Genomic DNA, 10,937 nt, shown 5'->3' on the forward strand with positions numbered 1-10,937 from the left:
AAAAAAAAAAAAAAAAAAAAAATTAGGCTCTAAGCCAATATTAAACAATGTTCTTCTGAATGAACTGAGAACAAGCTCATTTTTAAATTAACTTTATGTTGCCTCTATTTTTTTAGCTTATGTGTCATTTTAAATCTACTTTATAAAAATATGTATTTGTTTCTTAGCATCACTAATTAAATTTTGATTCCTTTTTATTTATAGGCTTCTAAGGGAAGAATTCCATACAGATGTTACCTTCTCTGTAGGTTGTACTTTGTTCAAAGCACACAAAGCAGTCCTTTTAACAAGGGTTCCTGACTTCTATTTTCATACTATTGGACAAACATCAAATAGTTTAACAAATCATGATCCTGTCGCTGTGGAGAATGTTGAAGCTTCAGAATTTAGAAGGTTTTTACAGTAAGTGCTTTCTTTATCCATATGTCTAATATGTAATTGCTTATTTTTAACATGTATGTTTTTATTTAATATATTTTCATATGTATTTTATAATCTGATAAGAAAAACCCATTCACTCAAATTCTGAATTATCTTAGTAATTAGTATTAGTAGAGGCTAAGTATTAACACTAGAAGCTTACTAGTGGTAGAGGCTAAGCATTAACCTAAGACTGATCCTGAGAAAGGAGAAATGGTGTGCTCTGTAGTAGCAGAAATGTGCCAAGGTTTCTCAGTAGTGGCACTATTGACATTCAGGCTGTATAATTGTTTGTTGTGGGGACAATTCTGTGCATTTTACGATGTTTAGTTGTGACTGAAATGTCTTCAGACATTGCCAGGTGTCCTCTGGGGGGCCTAATTGCCCCTTCTTGAGAACCATTGCTATATACTGACTTTTGTATTGTTGGTATGTGAAACTTTAAAATATGTATATTTATAAAAATATAACATCATAACTGTTTTAATTCTCATGGCTTATTTCTTAGTCCATTTTGGCTGCTATAACAAAATACCTTAGACTGCATAATTGGTGAACAACAGAAATGTATTGATCACAATTCTGGAGTCTGGGAAGTCCAAGATCAAGGCGCCACCAGATTCAGTGCCTGGTGAGGATTAGTTCCTTGAAGATAGCATCTTCTCTGTGCCCTCATATGGCAAAAGGGATAAACTTCCTTGGGTATTTTTAATAAGAGCACTGATCCCATTCAGGAGGGTGGAGTCCTCATGACCTAGTCATCTCTTAAATGCACCACCTCTTCATACCACCACATTGGGGATTAAGTTTTATCATATGAATTTGGGGGATATGGGGATACAAACAGTCAGACCATAGTAACTTGTATTTGGTCAAATTGTTTTTTTGAAAACAGAACATCAGTTGGACTTTTTAGTAATTTTGGGGCCCCATTTTAAGCTCAGAATTGTCATCAGATAAATAATGGGAGAAATTAGTTTACATTACTCTTCATTCTGTGCTTAATTTCTTTTTGTTGTTGCATAATATTTCATTGTATGGCTATTCCATATTTTGTTAATCCATTCATGGCCTTAAATTGTTTCTATTAATACTTTTTGACTTTTATGAATAATGCTGCCATAACACTTATATACAAATTTTTCTGTGAACCTATGTTATTATTTTTCTTGAGTATATACCTAGGAGTGGAATTGCTAGGTCACATATATGGTAACTATGTTTAACCTTTTGAGGAACTACTAAACTGTTTTCCAAACTGGCTATAACATTTTATATTTAGTGTATGAGCAGTGAATGAGGGCTTCAGTTTCTCCACATCCACAGCAATACTCGTTATTATCTTCTGTATTTTTTATTATTACTCTCCTTGTGGATGTGAACTGGTATCCTATTGTACTTTTCATTTATATTTCCCTGATGACTAATGATGTTGAGCATATTGTTGTACGCTTTTTGCCATTTTTATTTCTTTGGAGAACTACCTACATCCTTTGCCCTTTTTAAATTGGTTTATCTTTATATTATTGACTTATAAGTGCTCTTTATATATGTTGTAATATTAGACTCATCACACATATGATTTATAAATATTTTCTCCCATTCTCTGGATTGTTTTTTCACTTTCTCGATGTTATAATTTATGACACAAAAGTTTTAAATTCTTATGCAGTCAGGCTGGGTGCAGTGGCTCACACCTGTAATCCCAACACTTTGGGAGGCCAAGGTGGGCAGATCACCTGAGGTCAGGAGTTCGAGACCAGCCTGGCCAACATGGTGAAACCCCGTCTCCATTAAAAATACAAAAAAATTAGCTGGGCATGGTGGCGCATGCCTGAAATCCCAGCTACTCAGGAAGCTGAGGCAGGAGAATCACCCAAACCCAGAAGGTGGAAGTTGCAGCAAGTGGAGATCGCACCACTGGACTCCAGCCTGGGCAAAAGAACAAGACTCCTGTCTCCAAAAAAAAAAAAAAAAAAAAAAAAATCTTATGTAGTCTAGCTTATCTAATTTTTCTTTTGTCACTGTGCTTTTGGTGTGATGGCTAAGAAACCATTGCCTAATCCAGGGTTTTGAAAATTTACTCGTTAATATGGTTTGGATTTGTGTCTCTACCCAAATCTCATGTCAAATTGTGATCCCAGTGTTGGATGAGGGGCCTAGTGGGCTGTTCTCATGATAGTGAGTTCTCAGGAGATCTGGTTGTTTACAAGTGTGTAGCACGTCCCTGTTGTTCTCTAGAGCTCTTCCTCGTTCTCTGGCCATGTGAGACATGCTTCCTTCTTCTTCACCTTCTACCTTGATTGTAAGTTTCCTGGGGCCCCCCCAGCCATGCTTCCTGTACAGCCTGGGGAATTGGGAGTCAATTAAACCTCTTTTCATCATAAATTACCCTGTCTTAGGTAGTTCTTGATAGCAATGCAAAACCAGACTAATACACTTGTGTCTGTGTACGTGTGTGTATGCATATATATTTTTTGAGACAGGGTTTTGCTGTGTTTCATACGCTGGTCTGTAACTCCTGGGCTCAAGTGAGTCTCCTGAGTAGCAGAGATTACAGGCATGTGCCTCTATGCCTAGCTTACTCCTGTATTTCCTTCTTAGAAGTTTATGGTTTTATATTTTTAGCTCTTACATTTAGGTCTATATCCATTTTGAGTTAGTTGCCATGTATCACATAAGGAAGGGGTCTAGCTTCATACTTTTGTATGTGGATATGCAGTTGTCAACAGCACCAATTTTTTCCTCCTCCACTCCCTTCTTTTCCTTGGATTTTCTGGATACCCTTATTGAAAATCAGTTGCCCATTGCTGTGGACTGCAGTTGTCTCCACCCAAAATTTATATGTTGAAGCCTTAACCCTCAGTGTGATAGTAGATGGAGATGGGGCCTTTGGGAGATAGGTTGAGATGAGTTCATGAGGGTGAGGTCTTCATAAAGATTAGTGCCTATATAAGAAGACTCAGGGCGGGTGCAGTGACTCATGCCTGTATTCCTAGAACTTTGAGGGGGGCTGAGGTGGGTGGATCACTTGAGTCCAGGGGTTTGAGACCAGCCTGGGCAACATGCCAAAACCCAATCTTTATCAAAAATACAAAAAATTAGCTGGATGTGGTGGTGTGCACCTGGCTACTCAGGAGGCTGAAGTGGGAGGATCACTTGAGCCTAGAGGCAGAGGTTGTAGTGAGCCAAGATCATGCCACTGCATCAGCCTGGGCAACAGAGTAAGACTGTATACAAAAAATTAAAAAAGAAGAGGCACCAGAGAGCTTATGTGCACACCTACTCTATCCCTGCCATCCAAGAACACAGTGAGGCAATGGTGTCTGGAAGCCAGGAATCCCTCACCCGAACCCGACATGCTGGCACTTCATCTTGGTCTTTTAGCCTCCAAAAACTGAGATATAAATTTCTGTTATTTAAGCTACTCAGTCTATGGTATTTCATTATGGCAGCCTAAGCTAATTCACCAGTAAATGTGAGGGTTTATTTCTGATTTCTCAGTTTTATTCCATTGGTTGGTATGTCTGTCCTTAGGCCAGTATCACTCATCTGTTTTTGTATGAGAATTCAGTTGGATTTTTGTGTTTTTATGTCCTTATGTATCTTTTATATCTATCCTTATATCCCAGAAGTTTTTTACATGCCAGTCTTTTAGTTTTGCTGACACGGTTTTTGCCTATAATAAAAATGACATTTGCATTAGTATAGAAAATTATCTTTTACATTTTAAGTGTATTTATGTGATTTGGCTTATTCATTTTATGCTTTAGCAGTTGCCTTTTTTCTTTTTTTTTCTTTTCTTTTTTTTTTTGAGACGGAGTTTCGCTCGTTACCCAGGCTGGAGTGCAATGGCACGATCTCGGCTCACCGCAACCTCCGCCTCCTGGGTTCAGGCAATTCTCCTGCCTCAGCCTCCTGAGTAGCTGGGATTACAGGCATGCACTGCCATGCCCAGCTAATTTTTTGTATTTTTAGTAGAGACGGGGTTTCACCATGTTGACCAGGATGGTCTCGATCTCTTGACCTCGTGATCCACCCGCCTCGGCCTCCCAAAGTGCTGGGATTATAAGCTTGAGCCACCACACCCGGCCTGCCTTTTTTCTTTATTATAATTTCTGTTTCATGTGTGAAGCTCCTATGGAAAGCATAAATGGAAAGTTGCCTAACCTTGGCTTCCTGTGTTCATTAAAAGAACTTAATATACTATAATTTAAGCAGATACTTTAAGTACAACTTAGAAAATCATTATGTTTTTTTCAGTATAGGTTATAGGCTCATCGTTGAGTTTGAAATACCAACTTTATGTTTTTTTCTGAGACGGAGTTTTGGTCTCGCTGCCTAGGCTGGAGTCCAGTGACGCAATCTCGACTCACCACAACCTCCGTCTCCCGGGTTCAAGCAATTCTCCAGCCTCAGCCTCCCAAGTAGCTGGGATTACAAGCATGCACCACCATGCCCAGCTAATTTTGTATTTTTAGTAGAGACGGATTTCTCCATGTTGATCAGGCTGATCTTGAACTTGAGATGATCCACCCGTCTTGGCCTCCCAAAGTGCTAGGACTACAGGGGTGAGCCACTGTCCTGGGCCAAAATACTGATTTTAAAGTGTACACTTTTTTCTTCTAGTAGGTGGTAGAAAGTTGTTGTAAAACAAGCTTTGTAGTGAAGCCAGGTCTACCACTTCTGTGTGAACTTAGACTAATCACTCACCATTAGTTTCCTCATCTGAAAAATGGACACATTAATAACACCTATAGTGGTGTCGTGAGTGTTAATTATGATGGTTATAAAGCACTTAGGATGGAATAAGATTGTTTTATAGGTAGTGACTTCAGATATGGCTGAAATGATTGTCAGTGGAAAGTTGTGCTTGCTTTATGATCTCATGATTAATATGATATTCATAATAGTAGCTGCTATGAAATTATACGTTTCTTCAGCTGTTGAGCGTATGTTTAAAAGAAGATCCTGACTGGGAGTGGTGCCTCATGCCTGTAATCCCAGCACTTTGGGAGGCCGAGGCAGACGGATCACAAGGTCAGGAGATCAAGACCATCCTTGCTAACACGGTGAAACCCTGTCTCTATTAAAAATATCAAAAATTAGCCAGGTGTGGTGGCATTCACCTGTAGTCTCAGCTACTCAGAAGGCTAAGTCAGGAGAATGGCTTGAACCCAGAGGCAGAGGTTGCAGTGAGCAGAGATCATGCCACTGCACTCCAGCCTGAGCAATAGAGTGAGACTCTGTCTTAAAACAAAACAAAAAGATCCTTGGCATAGATCAAATTTTTATACAGTAGAGAAAGGGAGACATTACATCAATGGTATCTGTTATTTGCTATCATTAAAAGCGATTAGATGGCCAACATGGTGAAACCCCGTCTCTACTAAAAATACAAAAAATTAGCTGGGCATGGTGACGCGTGCCTGTAATCCCAGCTACTCAGGAGGCCGACGCAGGAGAATTGCCTGAACCCAGGAGGCGGAGGTTGCGGTGAGCCGAGATCGCGCCATTGCACTCCAGCCTGGGTAACAAGGAGGAGAAAAAAAAAAAAAAAAAAAAAAAAAAAAAAAGTGATTAGAAAAGATTGAGTTAGACCCAGTAGGGGAGAGTGGAGGAAGCACTGGACTGGACTTGGCAATGAGATCTTCCGACTGTGCATTATCTTGTTTTATTTTTTTAGCTTCAGTTTTCTCATTTCAAAGAAAGCAGTTGGAGTAGCTAGCTTTGTGCTTCATATCACTCCACAGTGCTCTATTTTAAGCACTTAATCATATTCTGTTTTGTATTAGGTTAGTTGTGTGTGTCTGTAATTATGTAAGCTCCTTGAGATTAGATTGTCTCATTGATGTGCACATCTCCAATGGTGCCTCATGTAGTGTCTTGCACACAGAAATAACTTGGAACGTGCCCTTTTTTTTTTTTTTTTTTTTTTTTAAAGCAGATTGCTTTGAAATTTGTATGAAAAGAAGGCAAAAGGAAAGCAGTACAGTGGAAAATGTTGACATGAAAATTTCTTCCAGTGAAAATTCTGATAAAATAATTTCTTGAAGTTTTGCTTTGTGAAATATCTTTTCTTTTTAAGTAACGGATAACAATTTTGAGATAATCTTTTATGTTGCTACTTGTTATAACCCTTTGGTGTGCACTTTGTGCACTTGAGTTAGAATGTGAAATACAGCCTTTGAAAAGTTGGTTTATATGCAGTGACTTCAGATAGGGGTCAAATGATTGTCAGTGGAAAGTTGTGCTTGCTTTATGACCTCATGATTAAAATTCAATTCAGGATCATAACCTGATTATTGTTTTGAGAATGCATGTGCATGTGAGAGTTAAAGAAAAGAGGGAGGACCTTTGAATTTTTAGTTTAACATCAAGAGCTGGGAGATGCCAGGATAAAGTCTCACTCAGGTAAACACATAAAAGAACACAGAACAAAGAATATCATTTCCTCTGCAAGCTTTCTTTGGTAGTGGCCATTGTCTCTTCCACATTCTTTATACTACAAGGATTAAAAGTATTTGGAATAGGTGTCTTCCTTGTTGTATTTTCTTTCTGGTATCTGGGGTCTTGTTGATGGGGTTGGGGGAGAAGACTGCCCCTCCCAGGGTTAGCTAATTCCTAGAGATAGTAAATGACTTGCCTGAGAACTAGCCAATCCTAAGTACGTGCACCAACCCATATATCCACATTCTCTATCTGGTTCTCATATTTCAGGAGATATTCTTTTCCCCTAGTCATCCCATAATCAGGTACCAGACAACTACGGATCACTCTTGTAGCCCAGAGCCAGCCAACATTATTCAAACAATCCAATCCTGGTCCTGTTCAGTTGTTTACTTTGCCTTGCTCATTCCTTCCCTTGAAAATCCCAATAAAGGCTTTTATCCGTGCCTTCCCCTTGCTGCTTCTGACAGATCCCGTTGCTTCCCTGTGTGGCCCTGTATGGTGCACCCCTTCTTCTTGTAAATTATAACTAACAAATTATATTTTCAATGGCAATTATCTCCTGATCTGTTGGCCTCACTATACCTGAATAACACCAAAATTCCGGTACATTTGAGACATTCATGAATGTCCTTGCCTCCTTCCTTCTTACTCCCCTATCGTTGACTGTCGTTTGCTAGTCTATATTACAGGACAATCATCTACAGACTACCAGATCAGTCCTCATTCCTGAAAGATTTTAGCTACTATTGTCAATTTTCCTAAGTTTGTGTCTTAGTAATTGCAATTGCTATATAGATGATGTTTCCAGTAACCTGGTCTCTCAGTGCCTTCAGTTCCTGTCTTCTAGTAATCTTGTTATCCACTCTACCTCAACTACTCACTGCCATGTCAAATCCTAAGTAGTGCTGTTACCAATAGCTGCAGCCCCCATAATCTTGATGCCAGGAATCTTATTCTCTAACTTCTACATCCTGTCTTTCTAGCTTATTCCCTTTATGACTTCAAGTCCAATAATTCATTAATTGCAGGTCCTGGTAGAGTTAATCTTACTACTTTTTTTTCTTTTTTTGAGTACCCAGGCTGGAGGACAGTGGCATGATCTCAGCTCACTGCAACTTCTGCCTCCAAAGCTCAAGCAATTCTTGTGCCTCAGCCTCCCAAGTAGCTGGGATTATAGTCACCTGCCACCATGCCAAGCTAATTTTGTGTTTTTAATAGAGACAGGGTTTTGGCATGTGGGCCAGGCTGGTCTCGAACTCCTGACTTCACGTGATCCACCCACCTCAGCCTCCCAAAGTGCAGGGATTATAGGTATGAACCACCAAGTCCAGCCTATATTTTAATTGTCTTTGATCCTCTTATGTCCTCATTTTCCTCCTTACTCAGCTTAAATTCCTTTTGCTATCATTTTACTACTCCCTTTACATTCAGCTTCAACTCTACTGTTCCCTTTGAATTTGATTTGTATGTCAATACCCCAAATCTTACATTCAACTCTGACTTCTCTACTTCTGCATTCACACAGTTGAATGTGGCTGGAAAAACACATAGTCATGCTAACAACCAGTAGGCACTTAGTGCTGTTAGTCATACTACATGCAATCACCTATATTTCCTTTTTTTCTTTTTCTTTCTTTTTTTCTTTGAGATGGTGTTTTATTCTGTTGCCCATGCTGGAGTACAGTGGTGCAATCATAGTTTACTGTAACCTTGAACACCCCGACTCAAGTGATCCTCTCGAGTAGCTGGGACTTCAGACTACAGGTGCATGCCACCACACCCAGCTAAGTTTTCTAGTTTTTATAGAGATGGGATCATGCTGTGTTGCCCAGGCTAGTCTAGAATTCCTGAGTTTAAGTCGTCCTCCCACCTCAGCCTCCGAAAGTGCTGAGATTATAGGCATCAGCCATAGCATGTGGCCAATCACCTATATTTCCCTAGTCCTATTTGAGTTCCCACTTTCCTGGAGTATTATTTTATACTTCCTGTTTCCTGAACCTTCAGCTGTTCCTCTTCATTCTCACTTTTGATGACATTGCTTTCTATTTCACTGATAAACTCAAAGCAGTGAGAACTTTTACAGACTTCTTCCATATCAATTCACATACTTGTGTCTGTGCCTATATGCTTTATTTTCCTCCCTGTTATTACTGATGAACTGTCAGTACTTCTAAAATCAAATCCTCTATTTGTCCACCAGATCTCATCTTATTCCTTTTCACCTAGTCAGGGACATTGTTCTAGCAGTTTTCATTTTTCCACAGAAAATTTCTTCTGTCTTAGATCTCCTCACTTAAGCATGGTATTTTTCTCCCCCACCTAAAAAATAACTTTTTCCTGACCTGACTTCACTTTCAGCTAATACTCTACCAGCTAATACCCTAATGTTCTGTTCCTTTTCACATCAAAGCTTATAGAGAATTATCGATCACACTCTCACCAATTCCTTTTCTCCCATCTACTCTTTTTTTTAATGGGTATAATTTTCACATACTGTAAAATTCACCCTTCTAAAGTGTATGGCTCAGTGGTTTAATATGTTCACAATGTTGTGCCACCAACATCACTAATTCCAGAATATCTTTATTATCCCAGAAAGAAGCCCCATAGCCATTAGCAGTCACCCCTATTTCCTCCTACACCCAGCCCCTGGCAAACAACCTACTTTCTGTCTTTATGGATTTGCCTATTCTGGTCATTTCATATAAATGGAATCATAGAGTATATGGCCTTTTATGTCTGGTTTTCTAAACTTGACATGATATTTTCACAGTTCATCTATGTTGTGGTACGTATCAATACTTCATTCCCTTTATGGCTGAATATTTTATTATATGATAGATCAGGGGTCACTAGGATCATCCTCAGGTTTGATGATTTGCATATAGTCATACTGAACGCTATAATTTACAAAGAAAGGAAACAAAAGGAAAAGCTGTATGGGGCAAAGTTCATGAAAATCAAGGCACCAGTTTCTAAGGGTCCTCTCCCAGTGAGATCACAGAGGACATACTTAATTTCCCCAACAATGAGTTGTGACAATGCTTCTGAAATGTTGGCAACAAGGGATGCTCATTAGAAGCTCGTTGCCCAGGGTTTTTTTATTGGGAATTGGTCATGTAAGTACTCCTGCCCAATGTGTACCCGAATTTGAGACTCCCAGGAGGAAAGTCAGTGTTCAGCATAAACTATTGCTTGTATAAACGATTTAGACACAGTGAGCCACCTTTACATTTAGAGAATGCCAAGAACACCACCCAAATCCATGTTTCCAGATACTAGCCAAGGACCAAGCTTGTAAATAAATCTTTCAAGGCATAGCAGTCAGGCCTGCTATGTTACCTAATCCCCCCTACATATGGATATACTATATTTTGTTTGCCCATTCATCAGATGATAGGCTTTTGAGTTACTTCAACTTTTTGACTGTTATGAATAAATCTCCTATGAACATTTATATACACATTTTTGTGTGAACATACATTTTCAAGTCTCTTGTATTACATACTTAGGAGTGGAATTGCTGGGTCATATAGTAACTCTGTTTAACCTTTTGAGGAACTGACAGATTCTTTTCCAAAACGGCTGTACCATTTTACATTACCACCGGCATGTACAAAGTTTCCAATTTCTCCATATTCTCAACATGTTATCTGGGTTTTTTTAAAAAAAATATATCTATCCTAGTGGATGTGAACTGGTATCTTACTGTTTTCATTTGCATTCTCATGATAGCTAATGATATTGAGCAATTTTTGTATGCCTGTCAGTCATTTTTACATATTTGGAAACTAATCACATCCTTTGCCCATTTTAAAGTTGAAGTATTTCTCTTTATTCTATTATGTTTTAAGAGTTCTCTCTATATACTGGGACAATAGACTCTTATCAGACATGATTTGCAGAAGTATTCTTTCATTCTATGGGTTCTTTTTTAGGGTATTCTGGAAATCAGACATCTTTAATTTCTGCAATTCTGGTATCATATGTAAGGCACCATTGCCTAATCCAAGGTCATGAAGATTTATGCCTATGTTTACTTATTTTTTTTTTTTTTTTTTTGG

General features: G+C 38.8%; 1 protein-coding gene across 4 annotated transcripts in view; it reads left to right on the forward strand.

Annotated features, from left to right (window-relative positions):
* BTBD8 (BTB domain containing 8) overlaps positions 1 to 10,937 on the forward strand; it is a 125,445-nt gene that overhangs the window by 8,179 nt on the left and 106,329 nt on the right. For 2 of the 4 annotated variants that reach the window (XM_037744134.1, XM_017544147.2), the window contains exon 2: positions 205 to 402. The exons of the other annotated variants lie outside the window; for them this stretch is intronic. In XM_037744134.1, the coding sequence (XP_037600062.1) occupies positions 205 to 402 (198 nt within the window). The remainder of the gene's footprint in view (positions 1 to 204; positions 403 to 10,937) is intronic. 4 annotated transcript variants of the gene reach the window in all.

The sequence above is a fragment of the Cebus imitator genome, unplaced genomic scaffold, assembly GCF_001604975.1.
Source record: "Cebus imitator isolate Cc_AM_T3 unplaced genomic scaffold, Cebus_imitator-1.0 Scaffold166, whole genome shotgun sequence".
NCBI lineage: Eukaryota > Metazoa > Chordata > Mammalia > Primates > Cebidae > Cebus > Cebus imitator.